This window comes from Amphiura filiformis, chromosome 8 (genome assembly GCF_039555335.1).
Source record: "Amphiura filiformis chromosome 8, Afil_fr2py, whole genome shotgun sequence".
Classification (NCBI taxonomy): domain Eukaryota; kingdom Metazoa; phylum Echinodermata; class Ophiuroidea; order Amphilepidida; family Amphiuridae; genus Amphiura; species Amphiura filiformis.
This window is the reverse complement of record NC_092635.1, coordinates 42,137,172-42,157,967: the sequence shown is the minus strand read 5'-3', so window position 1 is coordinate 42,157,967 and position 20,796 is coordinate 42,137,172. Positions and strand designations below refer to the sequence as shown.

Below are 20,796 nucleotides of genomic sequence, written 5' to 3'. Positions count from 1 at the left end.
GGGGTCATTGGGTGAGAACATGACCTTTTTTTTAAATGGAATCTTTGGGTGAGAACCAAAACAGCGCCACAAAAACCTCGAAAATCGAATTTCTAGTTCTAAATGGCTTCAAATTTCTTTATTTTTTCAAAATAAGTAACAAAATCAGTGATAAATTAAAGTTGCTGTTCAAATTGAACTTATAAGGGTCTTTGGGTGACAGATCAAATGGAAAAATAGGGGGTCTTCGGGTGACAGAGCGCGGAGCGAGCATGTGTTCGTAAAAAATATGGGGTCTTTGGGTGACAGCGATGCTGAAAAAGGGGTCTTAACAGCCCTACATACGCGTCACCTCCAAAGTTGAGTGCCCCCCCGGTGTAAACGAGTCGCAATACAGCCTGTCGAATTCGGAAACCCGGGTACTAACGAAGGGCCTGAATTACGCTGTTTCACCAGAGATCGATGGCGCAGTATTGGAAGAATATATCGTCGCCACAGAGGAGGCATGCAAAGGCCTGAATAAGAGCGATGCATCTCAACTTAGAGCGGAGATTGTGGGCGCGATTAAATCATCAAAGAATCCAAAACCAAATCTTGACAAGGATGAACAGAAAGCTTTAAATCAGTTGAAAAAGGAAAGTTCCATCATGATCCTTCCAGCTGACAAGGGTCGAGCGACAGTAGTGATGGATAAAGATCAGTATGAGGAGAAGGTTACCACCATGCTTAGCGATGAAAAGACATATGAAAAACTGGAATCAGACCCTACAGCTCGTTATAAAAGAAAACTTGTCGCTATTTTGACTAAATTAAAGAAAGAAGGTCGTCTTTCGGAGAGAGAGTACTGGCGTTTATACCCAACTGCGGAAAATACACCTCGCATTTATTGTACGCCGAAGATTCATAAGGAGGGCACACCCCTAAGACCCATTGTGGATTACACCGGTTCCATTAGTTACGCTACGTCCAGGGAGTTAGCCACCATTCTTGGTCCGCTTGTAGGCTTAACGCAGCATCATGTTAAGAATTCGAAGGACTTAGCCGATGACCTTTCAGGAGTATTGATCGAAGATGAGGAGGAATTTATATCACATGATGTGGTCTCGCTCTTCACTAACACTCCAATTGATATGGCTCTGGACATAATAAAAGATCGTCTAGACCAAGATCGTACTCTACATGATCGTACCGCACTTAGTGTCGAGGACATTATGGAACTTTTGAAATTTGTCTTAACAACTACGTATTTCAGTTTCCGGGACACTATCTACCAACAAAAGTTTGGTACGGCCATGGGTTCACCGGTGAGTCCCATTGTAGCTAATTTATACATGGAATGGCTGGAACAACAAGCAGTATAGCTACAGCCCCCATCACATGCAAGCCTAGAATGTGGAAACGCTATGTCGACGACGTGTTAGAAATTATCATCAAGGGGGCCGCGCCCGAATTAACAGACCACATCAATCAAATTGACATTACAGGGAACATCAAGTTTACTCATGAGACAGAAGAAGGAGGTCAAATTCCCTTCTTAGATACCCTCATTACTCGCAAAGAAGACGGCTCAATCAAGTTACTTGTGTACCGGAAAAAGACTCATACGGACCAGTACTTGCATTTCACATCTCACCATCCATTAGAACATAAAATCAGTGTTGTGAATACGCTCATGGACAGGAAAGAAAAAGTAGTCACAGAACCAGCGGACAAGGCAATCGAAGAGGGTAAAATTAAACATGCGCTGAAACAATGCGGATACCCTGATTGGGCTTTCAACAAGACACGCAAGGACAAGACCAGTCAGCAGAAAAAGTCTAAAAAGAAAAGCGACACGAACAGGAAAAGTCGGTTGGTCGTGGTTCCTTTTGTGGAAGGATTATCACACAAAGTTAGGAGGATTTTCAACAAGCACGATGTAGCGACAGCTTTCAAACCACACAAAACAATTCGCAATATCTTAGTTCACCCTAAGGACAAACGGGACATATCACAAACCTCGGACTGCGTCTATGAAACCCCATGCAAGAATTGTAACAAGACCTACATCGGTGAAACTTCACGCTTGTTTGGTACACGCCTCAAGGAACATCAAGGAGAAGCGGAGAAGGCAGCACGCGGGGTACACACCCGGTCACAGAGAAAACATTCACTCACAGAAGTAAATAAGTCTGCTATTACAGACCACGTTGCGCAAAACAACCATGTCATAGGTTGGGAGGACGCTAATATCAGATCAAGGGAGACCAACAGGAACAAAAGACAGATTAGAGAGGCAATTTGGATCAGGCGACGAGGGCGAAACATCATGAACAGAGATGAAGGAACTATTTCTTACCGAATATTTTCGACCAGCTTCTGGCGCCGCCACCGGCAGCAACTTCAGGAAAGAAGAAGAAGCAAGGTTGCCAGTCTGATGAAGTGCTGCGTAGCAGCATGAAACTGTAACAAGGTATGTCACCAAAAATTGGATTTGATAGTATGAATTCCCATCAAACAGTTATAATTGACAATCCAGATGAACCTAATACAACATAGCTTAATATTATGTTTGAAAACATTGATTGACATTGACATAGAAGATGCATTTAGTCTAATATCGGCTGGGAGTCTATTCCACAGCTGTACAGAACGGTAATGAAATGTTCGTAAACCCGAAGATGACTTAAATAACGAGAGTTGCACTACATTGATGTCTTGTAGGATACGAGTGAATGGATGATGTATAAATGAAATTTGAATTTAGATAACTTGGTGCCAGATTGTTGAGACATTTGAAAATAGTACAATACAATGTAATTTCCCATCTTTTGTTAAGTCTAGACCAGTTTAGATCATTTAACATGTCATCAGTGGGTGTTAAAATATCTGCACCAAGTGTGATCCTAGCCAGTTTATTGTGCTTAATTTGGATAGAAGATAAATTTGTTTTGGAACTATATATTTGTCCAAACATCACTACAATAATCAAAATGACAAAATGAGGTAAAACCAATGCATTGCCAAGCATTTTTAGAGTGTCTTGTGGTAACAAACATTTGACACGTCTAATAATAACAATTTTCTTGGAAACCTTTGAATTGATGTTGTTAATATGTGAAGTCCATGATAGTAGAGGATCTAACGTGACACCAAGATACTTGAATTCTTTAACTTGTTCAAGAACATCATCAACATACTTAATACATATATCACTAAATCTATTACAATATGAGCTGAACCAAAAACCATAAATTTGGTTTTTTTAATGTTTAATGTTAATTCATTATTAGAGAACCAATTTGCAATATTCTTAAGATTGTTATTAAGCATAATTTCTAAGTCATTAGGATCATTAGATTTACAGAGAAAAGATGTGTCATCTGCATACATTATGACTTTACAATCAACAGAGCTAGGGAGGGAATTTATGTATATCAAGAAAAGTAAGGGTCCTAATATACTTCCTTGTGGAACACCAATTTCAATATTTCTAAAACCAGACAAAGAAGATTCAATACATACAACCTGTTTTCTGTGACTAAGGTATGACTGAAACCATTTTAGTTCATTTCCATTTATACCACAATCCTTAAGTTTATTAATTAAGAGGTTGTGGTTTACTGTATCAAAAAAGCAATATACTTGTTTGCATGTAAAACACTCACTGACTACATACAGAGCTCTACAGAATTTCCACCAAAGACAAATTCAAGGTAACCCTTCTTTATCTGCATGTACAGTCTGGTAGACTTAAAATACTGCATTTTAAGTTCAACAATGCAGTGTTTTACTTGTGTAGACGCAGAGGATGATAACACGAAATATCGGAACCCTTAGACAGGCTTCATTTCTTTAAATATCTTCAGTTTTTCAGACGAAAAGTTCGTGACTTTTTTAGGGAAAAAATTCAAAAAAAGTTTTATGGTCAGGACTGCCGAGACGGCGGTCGGTCGGACCAGGACAAGCAAAAACCTTTATTTGGCCTAATTATATACACGTTTAATACAGAAAGAATCGCTTTGCATTCGCAGCCGAAATTATGGTAAAATGAAAAAAAAAAACCCACATCAATTTCCAATGCTGACATCATGATTCAGTGTGCAAAACGGTTTACTCTTGTAGATGGGCTATTTTTAAATTTATTCAAAATCTTGAAAGATTTAATTTTCATAGGGTTTACAGTTTATCAATGTACATTGGAATACTTTTGTTATTGTGCGTTTGCCTAACTATTACTTCCGAGGATTTACACATGATAACACACCAACACAACGAGGACCTTGTACACAACGAGGAACTAAACACGCGTCCTCGAAGTGCAAATGATCAATTCCGATACGCCTGAAATGAAGCATTTAGTTTGATCAGCTCGTAATCGGCGGGAATTGTTAGCCTTTTGCCACTGCGCCGTAAAGTAGACCCATGTTAAGAGGGATATAGTTGACCTGTCTGGTCTTTATTGTGCGTGTCAAAGAAAATAGATATCGAAAAGGACTTACATGAATAATTTGTGATGCTTCTGGCGAGATGTCACAAGACAACTCTCGAAATACAAAATATAAATATTAATCCGCGATGTTATACGGCCCGCCGATTACGCGGGCTGATCAAACTTTTTTTATAGTAATACTTGACAAGTAGAGGTCTTCGGAATAATTGCAACTTGTCAATGTCTACGGGAATAACAGTAATGCAGCCGGGGTTGTTCGGGGGTATTTGTCTGTGACAGGGTTGGTGGGGTATGATGAGTATACAATTTTTGTTCCGCGTACAGGCATAAAATGCAAGTGATGGCGACTTTGTTAGGTTCATAGGTTAGTAAACCCAAACTGATATGATGTAGTCCTTCAAGAATGACTCTCGGCTTGAGAAGTTTAAAACTATCGGCCCCGCTACTCGGCCTTCGGCCTCGTTGTTCGGCTTCGCCGAACATGCTCGGCTTCGCCAAGCCCCCCACATAGCCGCGGGTCATTCTTGAAGGACTAATATGATGGTAAATGAAAACACAAAACAACTTTTGGTTCTATTTTGATTTGTTTACCATTCGATTATTAACCAAAGCGTCCTTTCACTATTTATTTATTTATTTTAGTTCACAGGAATGAAAGATACCAGCGTGAGTGACCCGGTCATAAACTCCAATGGTGAGTGGGAGCTGTCTGATCATGACCTTGAATTATTAGGCCTTGGACTCGGTATTCTTGGCAGCGGTGGAGGAGGGAGTCCAGAGCTTGGGAAGCTGATGGGGTTGCAACAGCTCAAGAAAGGCAAGAAGATTAGAGTTAAAGTCCCGGAAAGGTATGTCCTAAATGTATTTCAATTTCTTATTAAATCAAATCAAATCACATACCACGTGCAACTTCATGTTAAATATGTATCGCATGAGTGTTCTGTATTTATTTTATCATTCAATAGGCTCAAAAATGATGAAATGACAATAGTTACTGCTATGATGGGAAGCCCGGCCGTTCTTCTCGAGAAATATCCAAACGGTTCGGAAGGAACAGATTCCTTAAATTGCATTAAAGATTTGTACAAATGTGGATACAAACAAGACGGATACAATAATTGGTCAATTACGTGGAAACCAGGTTAGATGGGGCCTTTTTGTCATCTTTAATCATATATTCGCTAAACAGTTTCATCTGAAGGATTGGTTTGCTTTTACCGGTGATCAAATCTAGTAAATATAGTCACAGCTTTAGCTTCCACCATCTTCGATGATGGCTTTCTCAAAAGACTAGTGTATAGTTCACTGCTTATTCCGCGGAAACCGGATGTCTCCTCATCCCAGGGTGGGATAGTTTACCCATGACTATGATAACTTCCGAGGTCCCGATTCATGGTGTTGGCTCCCTCTCTCCTAATCAATATGGCCACCCTGACCTGTTGAACTGATTAGCTTACTTATTATATCAAGAATGGTTACCCCTTCCCAGCCTATGATATGGTTATGTTCTATGATGGCATTCGTTATGGCTGCTTTGTTGATTTCTGTAGTGGATTCTTTGTGACTTGCGCGAGTCGATGTACTTTCTTGCTGCTGATCTTTCGGTGTCCATTTGGTACTCTATTGTAACTGGGTCATCAGAGACATTGGAACATAAAGGCTCTCCCTATTGTAGACACTACCTCGCACATCCGTTTAGTTTCCCTATGTTGCCATAGAAAACCATATCATGGGAGATGCAATGATCCTTGTACAATTGTATGGATCCGACTCCTCCTCCTCTCCTTTCACCGCTTTCCACATTTCTCTTTTCTTTTCCTCCTCCTTCTTCGTCTTCTTTCTAATTAATGTGTATCTTTATATCAGTTTATATTATTGTATCCATTTTCTAGAGGTTAATAATTTTTCATAAAGCAAAAAATATTGTCAATGCAATGTGAACATGGTGAAAAATTACTTATTAATTTTTATATCATGCATCAGCATCGCAACGAAAACCGGTCAGGACGATAGAATATCATAGTATAGTTGAGCTGACAGGCTCTGGCAGTTCACACAACGACGACGACGACAACAACAACAACAACAACAACAACAAAAACAACAACAACAATAACAACAATAATAATAATAATAATAATAATAATTATTATAATTATAATTATAATTATAATTATAATTATAATTATAATTATAATTATAATTATAATTATAAAAATAATAATAATAAAAAAAATAATAATAAAAATAATAATGTAATTCAATTTTGTCTAATTGTTTTCTAATGTCTTACCTAAACCTTGCGTCTTTTGTAGCTGGTACCGTTGTCCAGGACAACGACAAAGAACAAGTTACATACGTTCAAGACTTTCCTATCGTCTACAATCCGCCGTCTCCCGAAGTTGACAATCTTGAGATTGGAGCCTTGATACCAGTAGAATCAGGAGGAGCTAATACACTACAAGCTCTTGTTGTAGCTGCACAAGCAGGCCTGCCAGTGCTTGACTGTGATGGTGAAGGCAGGGCTGTCCCAAAGCTAGAGGTAAAATGTAGAATTGTGTTTAAAAAAAATTCTAACAGCATTGTGATCAACGCTTTAGGACATTGTTTAGTAAACATTCTTAATGTTTGCTGGATCATGAGATGGCTACCAGCTTGGTAAGGGTCTTTCGATGACAGTGCCTTAGTCTTTCAGTGGTCATTTTGGTGCGTCTTTCAATGATACTTTGTAAAAGAGGACCAGTTCATGGTGTCATTACCTAATAAATCTATTTTCATAAACATAAAGAATATTTAATATCACAATTATTTATTAATACATTTAATATATAGCTTAAAGTGGTCGCCCCAGAACAGCTAGAAGCCTATAGCTGAACTTAATTTCAAAATCTTATTGTTTTGTTCTTATGGATGCAAAAAAGATAATTTGAAAGAAATTTCATGACTTCATTTATAGATTTTAAAGAAATGTCATATTATTATTATTATTATTAAGTTCATGTTAATTATATGAAGAAACACCAATTCTTCTTCTTTTATGTCAGTTCTTTGATGTTTAATGCACGATAAGCATATCTGCGTGGTTCTAACTTGATATGCGCAAACATGGCAAAAGTGGCCCAACACGTTTTCTGGACGATTTAATTAATCGGACATAATTTTTGAACCCAAGCCAGTAAAGAAACCAACGTCTCCTTTTAGCCAAGATATTACTAATTGTATTGCATATAACATCTGTGACATAACTCTTTTACTTTTTTCTTCAGAAGTCAAAATGCAATTGTATAAATTATATTGTTACACCCTGTAGATGCTTGGACCTGCAATATACGGTCAATCCTTATATCCAGCATCAGTCAGTGGTGACAAGGGACAAAGGTGTGTAGCCCTTAATGGTCCATCCGCAGATGCTCTGGAATCGTTTTTCAGAGATCAAGTGGTGGCAATGGGGTAAGTCACTCTTCACAATCACATTCACAGCACCTGTTACCATCCTATAGAAGACAGAGGTAAAAAGGCTAGTTTGCGTCTGGCGGCACTGTCAATCATATTCCCTACGATCCTTGATTGGTTAATATATAGCGCCTAAAAAGGAAGGTCGATTTATCTGGTGCCGATCGGAGAAAAGGAATAGCAGAAAATGGCGAAAAATTACGTACTTTTACAAGGCTAAAAGCATTTTTTCAACGCATTGTTGACATGGTGCCTTCGGGAAAAAAGTTTCCCACTATAAATTAACAAAAAGGCGCTCGGTTTTACCGTCGCGTTCAGCAACTCATCACACGACACTTGTAAACAAACCGTGCTCGATCGCCAGACGCCAACTAGTCTTTTTTTTTTTTTTTATCTCTGTCTTCATTTAAATATAGTTTAGGTTCAAGAGGCTGCCAGAATAAGACTATATAGATCTAGGAACCAATAGACGAATCCAACTAGCTAAGTGATAGTCAGAATTCATTCGGCCTTACGAGGTCCATGCGCACCAAACTGAATTTGTGGATAAAAGCCGCATAAAAATCAATCTTGTATTTTATGCGTTTCATCATTCTTTTGTCTATGTGTAGCAATGGTGATAGAATGCAGTTTAAAAATCCTCGCCAAGCCTGCATTATTTCACATTTAAGGTGGGATGGACCCCGTCATTGAGGTGGAGGAATGCGTGAAATTGAATTCGTGTTACTTTTGATCAATTCCTAGATATACGAATCCCACTCCCTTAACAAATCTATGTCAGTTTATTAAATAGACTAACACATAGTCCCATGACACTAAAAACACTTTGATCAGCAACATCAGAACAGAAAAGAAGTATGCAAAATCAGGATCATCCGTGTCTGTTTTTTAATAGTGTAGTTATTATGCCTTTCTAAGTTGAACTTCTCATTTCTATATAGGTCATATGCAGCCGTTTCATTTGCACCTATGCCAAAAACAACTGTGGAAAACTATACTGTGAAATACACCATCAGTGTAGAATGGAGAATTGGGGAGAAAATAACAACAGCAAAGAAGGAAAACAAGGATCCAATCGAAAGTGTCGTAGATTATGAGAATGGGAAAATTCTCATCAAGGATGGAAAGGTAATAAAAGTTTGAAGGGTATTTGCAGTGGCGTAGGTATCGGGGGCAGGGGCCGACCGCCTCAACTGGCACAAAAATTTACCTAGCTTGGGTCCCCGCCCCACCATGCAGTTGTGGACCTGTTTCTTTGTTACTTTTGCGTCGTTACAAATGAGATGAGTTAAGGGGTCGGCCAATCTTGTCTCAAATATCTCCGAAATGGGAGAAAACTACCATGTTTGCTGTGAAATTTTGCCTAGCAATATCTATCTCAGGTGCAAAATTTATGGTGCACATGAAAGAAAGAAGTCTTTAGATTAATATTTTAGCAATCTTAATATTTAAAATATTAACTGATAGGAAATTCTTCAAATATGCCTGTACATATAACGACGCATAACAGCCCACGCAGTTTTTTATAGGTGAACTTTTTTCGAGCAGTCCGTGTTGGACGATGACCCTATCTTTTTACTGAGGTATTTACAGGACCTTGAAATAAGAATTATCATAGATATTTGCGACTTCGGAATGCAACGAAGGCATGTTCGAAGCTCGTCAATACACAAAATACTACCTGATTTTACACTCTCGTCGACCACTGTCTGGCGCATGTTATTTTGTTACTCTAAATTCAACAAAATTCCAATTTTTAGGCAAAAGACTTCTAGAGATACCATCCTACATGTCCATGTTCGATTTATGGTAATACAATTAACCAATTTTTAAATATCAATTTGTTTAGATTCACGGAAGCCATATTTTGTACATTTTCGACAGTAACGAGTTAACGCCAATTTTGGTACAAATTTGTCAGTTTTGCCAAAGTTATTTATCCGGTTAACTAACGAATACCAAGGTTCATAGGCGAGCTAATATCGCTATCTTATATTTAATTACTTTTACTTACGATTATTATCATGATTCCGTTTGAGAACAAAAATAAAATTCTTTATGGGTCTCCAACTTTGTCTTCAAGCTTCTTCACACGACAAGCCATGTTTTATGGAGTGTTGCCAGGCAAGTCAAAAGCAAATTGGGACAAATCGGCACTAAATATGGCCCGTAACTACATCAATATATCACCCAAATGTCCATGTTATTTAGGGTACAATGTTAATGTAAATAAATTGTAATATACAATTTGAAAACAATGTTTAAAATGTTCTAACGTGCGTATGCGCGATTCTTTCTCCCGTTTGAGTTTTAATGTATACCTGTAATGTATTGACAATCAATTCATAAGAAGCCCAAAGTTAAGGGGGTACTACACCCCTGGCCAATTTTGTGCCTATTTTTGCATTTTTCTCAAAAATTATAGCGCATAGGTGACAAATAAGATGTGTATTATAGGGGCAAGGACTACAACTACTGCGCTGAAAATTCAGCAACTCAAGGCAAGTAGTTATTGATTTATTGATCAAATATTGTTTTTCCCTCATTTTTGACTGTAACTCCACAACTGTTGTCTGTGCTGAAATAAAATTTCCAGTGCAGTATTTGTAGTCCTTGCCCCTATAATATACATATCTTATTTGTCACCAATGTGCTATAATTTTTGAGAAAAATGCAAAAATAGGCTCAAAATTGGGCAGGGGTGTAGTACCCCCTTAATACCAACACTGCAGCGCTGGAAACACGGTCAATTCTGTGAAAAGATTTGTCATGAAATCGTTCCGCTTGATTTATCAGGTCTATTAATGTGACAAAGGAACAGGTCTCTAGTTTGATTCCACAACCATTCAAACCGATCTCATGTTTCATTGTATCATCATGTATTAAAAGCAGGAAGGCTATGTCATAAATGGACCGGAACAATATAACAAGCTATAACAATTACACTGTCACCTGTGTTGAAGGACGGTTCTAAGATACAGGGTGTTCCAGAATGATCTATACCGTGTTTGAAAACATTAATCAAAATTGTATTTAATTTGAGTACGGTACGTGAAATACAATGGCATAAATGTCACCTCCTTATTGTGTTACTTTCATTGCAAAAACTTTTGGCGTGATATTGATATTCTTAAAACTGGATGATTTGCACGTGTAAAAATTGCATGTGTGTAACTTACAGCGCAAAGGCTTCATAAACACAAGACATTGCTGCTTTATCACTATCGCGTAGGCCTACTTTGCAATATGTGTAGAAATCATACAGTTGTCATAGGAGATAGACCAAATTTGGCACAGATGTAGAGCTTGAAACACTGAATAATTCTTGATATTGGATTAAGTGACCTTTTTCATGTGTTTTCAATATTACGAGGGCTCAGAGCAAGAACTAGCTATGTCCACAATTAGATGCTACTCATTTTAGCACTGGCCTCCGTGCTTTACTCTGATACCTGTATGATGATTTTCCAACTGTAGGATAGTAGCGGATCCTCGCTACGCTCGGTGCTCGCTCCGCACGCTTTTCGAGAGGCGTCGCGGTTTGTGGAACGGGGCTAGTTCTAACTCATTTCGGCAATAAATGGATGGTTAATTCTGCACTCCATAATGAATGCAAGTGACACCCTGTAGCTTAACATGACAGATGACAGCGAGACAGGTTTCTAGATCGATTCCACGACCAGTCATACCTATTACCTGTTTTATTGTTACCTTATGGAGGCCAGACTTTTCTTATTTGAGTGATAATGGCTCTGTCACGCCGTATTGAATACCCTCTGTACGGAATGTTACATCACAATTCAGTATAATTATTCAAGGTTGGTACGCGTGTCTGTCATCGACTTGACAACAGGCACACCCGGTACAAACATTTTGTAAATCGTGGAAAGTCGTATTTATGCAAAATGATTAAAAAATTATACTTTTAGGTGTTATTCTGTTAGTTTCTGTTTGGTAAATCATAAATGCGTACGTGTTTTGGTCAAAATGGCAATAATCTTTTTTTTACCCCTACCCATCTGATATAGCTTTACACAACCCTTAAAATTCATGCAATATTGAATAATAAACAAGAAATGTCTTTAAAAAGACAACGTCATGGATGCAGATCATGTTTCATAATTTTACATTGCAAGTACTTTGAATGCTAGTAAATTTGAATGTTTGGTACAACTAACCGGGTGCGAAATATTGGCATTTATTGGTAAATACCACCAATGAAATACTAGGAAATACTCAACATTTTAATGCTGAAAGCGGAATTGAAAAATGTGTGCTAAATAGGTCTATATATTTTAATTCATACCTGAACAAATGGCTTTAATTGAAATCACATCCTCTGAGTTTTACAACAATACAACAGTCTATAATCAGAAAACCTTTAAGAAGGGATTTCATATCAACCAAGTTTCATGACAATCCAACTATCTATTATCAGTAACTTTAACCTTGATATGACCTTGATGGTTTCCACAATCTGACAATCTATACTCAATTCACCTGGGATGACCTTGACCTGACATTCAACATTTTCCGCTTACTAACTCATCGTGTCCATAACCCCCATAACAATCTGTCCCTTTTACCCCGGGGGGGGGGCACTCAACTTTGGAAGTGACGGTATGTGCCTGTCAATAGGCCCCCTCTTTTGAAGTCGACTATACCCGATGACCCCCTTTTTTAAAAGTCATACCCAATGACCCCCCTTTTTTTAGTTGCGGCTACCCAATGACCCCCTTTGTTTGGTTGCGGCTACCCAATGACCCCCTTTTTTCTAGATTTTCTAGAAGAGCATCATCAAAATGCAACAAACAAATGCCGAAACTTTCAAAATTTTGCTCAATTTTTTCAAAATTATGCCGAAACTTGATATCAGACCCTTTTTTTGAAATTTTATACTCAATGTCCCCTTTTTTCAGAATATTATACCCAATGACCCCCTTTTTTATTTTGTTTGTACCCAATGACCCCCTTTTTAAAATAACGCTTTGTTACCGATACCGGTAGGCACATACCCGTCAGTTGAGTGCCCCCCGGGCCTTTTACCTTTTCTGTGTTTTACCATTTACCAATATTTAGTAAATTACAGTTAAAATCCATTAAAAGCATGGTATTTTATTTAAGATATATTTATGCACAATATATAGTTTACTGGTAGTTACAATCTACACCAATTACTGGTATTTACCTCCCCCCGGCGACTAGTGTCACTCCCAACATCAATTATTGATGGTAGTAGTGGCACCTGCACTGTTTATACCCAGCTTGTTTCCTTGTTTGGTCAGATCAGGGAATGGTCACTCAGATTAATGCTCAACAGGAGTGCAATCCTTTTTTCATAGAGCAATGATTGTTCAAAATGTTTAATGTCAAATGGTTCCTAAAAACCTTATTTGTGAACGGATTTCCATCGTTGAAAAAACAAAATGTATGTTTAATATATTATTTATTTCATTAATAGCAATTTCCTAAGTTTCCATCCATAAATAACCACAGAGCATTATCTGTTTACAAAATAAGTGTTTATTTCAGATTTCCAGTTATAGCCATGTTATCAGTATACTGATAAGAGGCCAATCCAGACCTTCTGGTCATATTTACATTGTTATAGTAAAAAACGGATACTTTGTCCTGGTAGTCCCTGGCAACCCAGTCTTCATGTGGCTCAGTCGCAAACATACACGACAGAAACCGGCTGTGAAGGAGCCTATAATGCACGTAAACAACTTTAATTCTTATTATAAAATCCGTTTTTGAGTATAATAGGAAAAAACTCAGATACCATGGATGGATACTGACTGAATTTAGAGAACTTTGCCTACTAGGAATTTCATTGAAACATAATGGGATAGGTGGAAAACAATTGGACAAGTATTAATTCAAAAGAAAATATCCTATTTTGGTCAAAATGTAACCAATTTGAATATGTTGGGTGTCAATCTGGACTGAAAATGAGCCATTCGCCAGATTTCGTTGATTACAGCAAATTTCATCCATAAACAAAAATCTTATTCAGCACATTTCATATCTACCAAAACTCTTGAACAACCTCATCCTTTTTTCTGAAAATAACCACATTTTGGAGGTTATCACAAGAAACTCATGCATATGCAAAATGAAGCAATTCCCTATCGCTAACTTGGTAAAATGCACATTTGTAGTCCAATCTCGTACGTCATAGCACCCAATTTTGGTTTGTTGTTTCAAAATATTGCAATTACACATTAGTTCTTTCAAATATAAAACGCTAAAACCCAAATCTAGAACAATCGAACATAGCTGATCATTATATTTATAAAGATATAGCAAACTTTCCATGATAGAGATTCGACCCAAGATAAATTACACCTAAATTGAGTGTCAATTCAGTATTATACCCGCATGGCTGGAAGAAATTGTTTTGATGATTAAAGCTGTGTATAATTATAACATTTGCTGAGGAGGGCACCCTCAATATTTTTCAAAAACAATTTTTTACTCGAATGTAATATACTTTATTAAACTAACATACCCTGCAAAAATCAAGACTAAGTGCTGTAGTATTGTCAAAATCTGAGATTTTGTATAAAACGCAGGAACCGTCGTTAAATTATTACGATGGAAATATTAGTCGGACACGTACGAGATGTTCATAACACAGTACGTACATGGCGTGCTGGACGGTTATGCGCAGATCAAAAGACCGTACCGTAGCACGACCGACGGAGTAATACGCATTGGCGACATCAGCGCTGGTAGTAAATTCCAATTTTCTTTGCTTTACCTTAGTTGTTCGGCTCAAAATTAAAAGGGGACACTGACAGTAAAAGCTAACATTTTATGGAAAAGAAATACTAATCTATTTTTTATGGAAATGTTACAACAAGAAACAAAACACATACAAAAAAAAAACAGCCACTATATTGCATAACATTGTATAACGTTTTGCCGTATTATAACATTTCCATAAGAAATAGAATTGTATTCTTTTAATTTTGGCTCGAACAGATGAGGCAATACAAAGAACATCGTTATTTTTATACCAGCGCATAATATATATGTCGGCAATGCGAGCCAATGCGTCGAATGTGACTAGCGTCGGTTCTTTTGACGTGTTATGACCTTCCAGCACGCCATGTACGTACAGTGTTCTGAACATCGCTTACGCGTTCGACTTATATTTCGTAATGATTAAACGTCTTATTCAGTGGTTTATTCAAAATCTCGGATTTTGTCAAAACCACAGCACCTACATTCTTGATTTTTGCAGAGTATACTAAAGTACACTACAATCGTGTAAAAAACAAAATTTTGAAAAATATTGAAGGTTGTTAGGCGTCTTCGGCAAATGTTACAATAGTGCAAACACGACAATGAGGATGAAGACAATGATAATGTTGTGACGATGCTGCTGTTGCTGCTGCTGTTGTTGCTGTTGCTGCTGCTGCTGCTGATGATGATGATGACGATAAAGTTGAATTTATATAACAATGGTTTAAATACTTTTTATAATGATTGAATAGGTGACAAAGATTGATCACAGAACTGTTGGAGGTTTCGACCATGGTGTATACACAATTGTAGATGGAAAAAGAAACCAGGTAGCGATAGAATTCCAGAATGAAAATCTTGTGGCCTGGGACAAAGGTCCGGAGAATAAAAAGGTACCAAATAGTAAGAATCCTTGTATTCCGAAATTGGTTGTATTGCTATACTCTTTATTAAATTGTTGTCCACAACTTATAAGTTCCACCCTAAATACTTTTTTAAATAAATCGAAAAATATTTGACACAAATGGACCAAACTATAGTGTCACACGTCATTGCGTTTAGTCACAATGGTTGATTATGTAAAAAAAAGAGACCGCTTTAAACAGTGTTAAAAGTTGCATCTGAGTCCAAAGGAGTCAACTCTTAAACAATACAGTAGGTCAGGTCTATTCATGTGTTTCATGATGCAGTCATGTCTACAGTAGAACTCATCTCGACCTTTGCAGGATTAAACCCCATTAAAAGCTATTAAACCAAGATAACACTCATTGAAGCAGCTCAACTGATTAAATCAGATCTTCTCTGGTTGTGAACAAGTGTCTGTTTTCAATGTGCGACATCGCAATAAAGCTGGTATTTATAGCTTCAGTTGGGTAACCGATTATAAAGGAAACGAAAGGAAACAATGGTATGCGTACTTTTGTTCACGAAATGAGACAAAGACCTGCTTTGTGTTAACCAGCATTCTTCAAAATGAGCAACATAATGATTGTTGACTTAACACGGTTTGGAAATAATTTCTTCATATTTTTGGTGTTATCTGTCGTTTACATATCCTTCCTAAAACACAAAAGTGCGACCCTCTTCAAACATCTAAATTAGCTAAAAATTTAGGACATGTTACAAAACTTTATTTTCTAGAACCTATTTAGAATAATTTAAATGTAGCTTTTACCGTTTTTTGTGGCATCCTTCAGAAGTGAGCGGTCCGATACCAATATTTTCGGTCAAATCTCCATTCAATTAACACGGGGAGTTGGCTAGCTATGCCTTGCCCTCACTCATATTTTACAAAAGTGCGACCATTTCTGAACATCTAACCTAGCTGTAATTTTAGGTCATGTTAGAGAAATATATTTGCTAGAAGTTTTGGAGAATAAATAAAATATTGGCTGGTTATTTTTCACACAGTGATGTTAACTAGGCACGTGTCCATTCTCCCAACATACATCATTTGTAGAGGTCACGCGTCAATGGTGAGAGCACTGTGTATTGTGTATAGGAAAACGGACAGTAACTGCAGTATGTGTTAAATAAAATCTGACTGCTATGGACCCTGTTCCAATTTTTAAAACGGCCCTTCACAATTAACCATTGTGACTGAACAACGCAATGATGTGTGATGCTATAAGTCACATGTGTAAAACAACTAGGGCTATACATACCTTTTTATATTTTTACATTTCGTAAAATACTTTGCAAAGTACTATTAGAGGGAACCGGGGGGGGGGGTGTCTTATAAGTTGTGGACCCTATGGTTATCATATACAACGAACCGGCCGTTATTGCTCAATTTCAATATAAAAATAACAACAAGGGCAATTTTCTCGTAACAGCAAGCTGGACCGGTCGATCTTAGGTTTCTAGAGATGTTAAAACATAGCCTGTTCAATATGTTGTTTCATATGACCTTTGGCCTCTGGGGTGTATACAAACTACGTGAAAAAGAACTGGACCGCGGGACAAAACTGGGTCTGTTGGCAGGCAAATGCAATCGCGTAGCCAGCAATTTTCAGAGGGTGGGCAAAGAGGGGCAAGCAAACTTTGGTCAAAAAGGGGCTAAAAAGTACAAAAAGGGGCTAAAAATCTTATATATCAGGGCGTCCAGCATCGCACAGGGGGGTGAGGGCAAGACTTCTCACGGCAGTGGACAGCTGCCTCCCTCCCCCGGCTACGGCACTGACAAACGGTGAGTGAGTAATAAAAGGAAGTAAGTGAGTGACATTCACTCTTTTATGTTTAGGTTGGACTAAATTGGCTGGACCCGGGGCCGGCCAAAAACCATGAAAACAACAAAACGCTCATGCTCTGATCAAGTAGTATAGCAGTTGCACGAACATTTGGTAATCAATGTTACCCCTATTTTAAGTTTATAAATCTTCTTCTTCTTATCGTGTCCACACACGCTTGATATTGTGTTTCAGCCAAAGCTGGACACAACTCTTAGCAATATCATTGCTCTCTGCAAGGTCCTCAACTTTGCATGCTTGCTCCAATAGAGGACATTGCAATAGGTGCTCCATGGTTTGTGGTTCAGTTCCACATACGCAGGTCACATGGGATGTGGTACGTGACGTCATACCAAAAATCTAAACAGTTGGTCGGCAGAGGCGTACCGACGAGGGGTGGGGAGTCCCCCGGGGAGTCCCCGCTCGAAAAACCAGGAAAATATATGACCAAAAGTACATGTGCATCTTCCTTTAGCTCGCAAAAAGGGGAAAATTATGTCATTTTGGGGGCAAATAGGGGACAAAAAAACCCGGGGGGCCACTCAAGTATGATAGTGTACGCATGCGTGACCAAATTTTCTCTAAACACCCCCTAAACGAGTTTTACCCTACCAGCAAATGTAGGCCCTTGATAAGGTAATTTAATATAAAATTTACCCCCAAATGAGTTTTTTGTCTTGTTATAATGAAAAAATGTACCCTTTTGGACTCGTAATTTACCAAAAATTTGAAAAGGTACCCTAAACAAGTTGTTCAGCTTCAGAGAACTACCCTTATTCTTGAAAATCAGTGTTTTTTAGACCCTAAATGCGTCACTCGCGTAACTTGCCTTGCCTAAAAAAACACCCCCCTTTTCCTTGTTTTTTTGGTCACGCATGCGTACAGACCATTTATGTGAGTGATCCCCGGGCAAACAAATAGTTGGGGATGCCCCCCCGTAGCGCTGCCACTGATTCCTGCAACTATAATTTTTGTGTATAGTGAATTCGGAAACATAATTAGCGACAGAGCAGAGCATGAAAGGTGTGATGGTTTTGCCAGTTAAATTGTTTTTCTTTGGTCATTATTGTTCTATGTGTGGTTCAAATGAGATACCGAGGGGGTAAAACTGTCACCCAGGATTTTCAAGGTCAAAGTTTATACAGGTGTCAAAAACCTTCTGACCGGATTAAACAATAGTTTGCAGCCGAACTACACCTTATATGTTAATACATATTTTTCAGCACCTTGCCAGCATTCCCGATATCATCAGTGTCGTGGATACGGAGGGAAACCCACTGACGACTGAGCTGGTTCATGTAGGTCTCCGTGTATCTGTTATAGTTCTACCCTGCTCACCGTTACTCACATCTCCACAAGCCCTAAAGTTCATTGGACCAAGAGCACTTGGATATCACTTCAACTATGAGCCTGTCGGAGAGTACCGCCCAGCAGTACCTGTACCTCCTTTGCCATGAGGCAAGAACCGAAAAACGCGGTTCCCCAACATATTTGGAAATTGACAGGACTACAATAATTTGGTGGTGTGGTACCTGAACTATAAATGTGTTATCAAAAATAGTAGCGGTTTGGTGATATGTACATATATGCCTTTATATTCAGTAAAAAATTACAAATACGGCTTTTACGGAATGCTGAATTTTAATGACACCTTCTACCGCGATATACAATTTCAATTTATTTTGGGTACCGCGATAAACCACGGTAGATCAGTTTCCAAAGATCTCTTTAAGTAGCAAAAAAAACAACAACATCAAAACAACAAACAAACAAAACCCCTCCACCCAAAAAAACAAACCCAAAAAAACCAAAAAAAATGTTGCAATGTCATTGACCGTGACATATACCAACGTATCACTTTGCATCTTTTGTACTGCTATTATACAAGACGGAGCTAAAGACAGTCAGCATGCCGAGCAGCATGCAAACAAACTGGCAGTTTAAATACCCATTCAGTGATCCCAGCGCAAGTGTAAAAAATTAAAATTGTTCGTAAATTGCTTAAAAATTAAGGATAAGTCATTCAAATTGTCATTTGGTATTTTTGAAACAAAAATGAGAGAAACGAAGAAAACAGGAGTATTGACAAAGTTGAAGCCCCATTCAAATACATGTAGCTATTATCACATGTAAATGCTTTATTTTGTCTCAAATACCTGGCTTTTGGCTGAACCACAAGCAGGCTATCTATGACAATGTGGCGGGACGGCCGATTGCCAAGAGCGTAAATGTCTCAATGAGTTGTTTTTTTCAATAGATAACTGGTTAGCTGTAAGTTGATTTTGAAAGTCAGGTGGCCGGGTTGACACCAGTTCCCAAAATGGGAACACGAAAAGTTGTGTATTGAGACGGGGCAAGTCGTGGGGGCAGAACCCCACCTTTGATTTCTTTTACAAACAGAAGTGCATCTAAATAATACAAGTAGGTCGTTCCAATTTCACTTCAACAGTACTTTATTTACTGATCTCCAGACTATAACATACAGGTTTCAATCAGGCAGCACCCTCCCTCACCTATCAATCGGATCCGACGAGTAAAAGAAAAAAATAGCACATTAAAAAGGGTTAATATATGATTACACATTTCAGACGTACGAAAAAGGCCTAAGTTATTTAGCACCAAATGAAAATTTGGGCAGCATGGCTCCGCTCAGCGCATGCTAATAGTAATGACACTTACGAACACATGCAAGCATGTATTGGTAGAGTATCATCATAAAATCTATCGAAAATCCTATAAAACACAACTACTATTTTGCCAAATGAAAATTTGGGCAGCATGGCTCCCCTCTAGGTGCTGACCAGATTTTCAATAATACATAACAAATGTCACACCTGAGGTATGCATCTTTATGTATGTATCATCACCATTTTAAAATTACCACATAATAAAACAATATGATTCCAACAGACTGTGCCTATCATCACATAACATAATAAGATATGTACCATGTAAAAATAAATTATCTCATCTTACTAAAAAAAAAAAACCTCCGCTCTAAAAATATAATTTAAGAAAATAAAAGGGGTAAATTTTGTATATCAAAATTTGTCACATAACTCTACTATATAAAATATCCTCACCTCCCTCTACTATAAAATAAAACTCGTCTCCTCCACTGTAGTTAATCTGGCTCACTAATTTGTCTCCTCCCTCAACTATAAAAATATATAACTCACCAAAATAGCCTCCTCCCTCAATCATAAAAATATATAACTCACCAAAATAGCCTCCTCCCTCAATCATAAAATATAGAACTCACCAAAATAGCCTCCTCCCTTACTCATAAAATATATAACTCACCAAAATAGCCTCCCTTACTCATAAAATATATAACTCACCAAATAATAATATCCTCTCATAATCATTAAAAAAAACCTTATGACTTACAAAATATACTCTACTCAGTGAATAGGCCCCCAGACCTCAATCCTTTGATATGTCTTTTTAGGC

At 37.9% G+C, this 20,796-nt stretch overlaps 1 protein-coding gene across 1 annotated transcript in view; it reads left to right on the top strand.

Moving 5' to 3' along the window:
- Window positions 1-20,255, top strand: part of LOC140159548 (uncharacterized) — a 30,302-nt gene extending 10,047 nt beyond the window's left edge. Inside the window, exons 11-17 of the mRNA XM_072183039.1 lie at window positions 5,054-5,259; window positions 5,377-5,552; window positions 6,727-6,953; window positions 7,722-7,861; window positions 8,806-8,992; window positions 15,367-15,507; window positions 18,567-20,255. Of these exons, the coding sequence (XP_072039140.1) occupies window positions 5,054-5,259; window positions 5,377-5,552; window positions 6,727-6,953; window positions 7,722-7,861; window positions 8,806-8,992; window positions 15,367-15,507; window positions 18,567-18,800 (1,311 nt within the window). The 3' untranslated portion in view covers window positions 18,801-20,255. The remainder of the gene's footprint in view (window positions 1-5,053; window positions 5,260-5,376; window positions 5,553-6,726; window positions 6,954-7,721; window positions 7,862-8,805; window positions 8,993-15,366; window positions 15,508-18,566) is intronic.
- The last annotated feature ends 541 nt before the right edge of the window (window positions 20,256-20,796 follow it).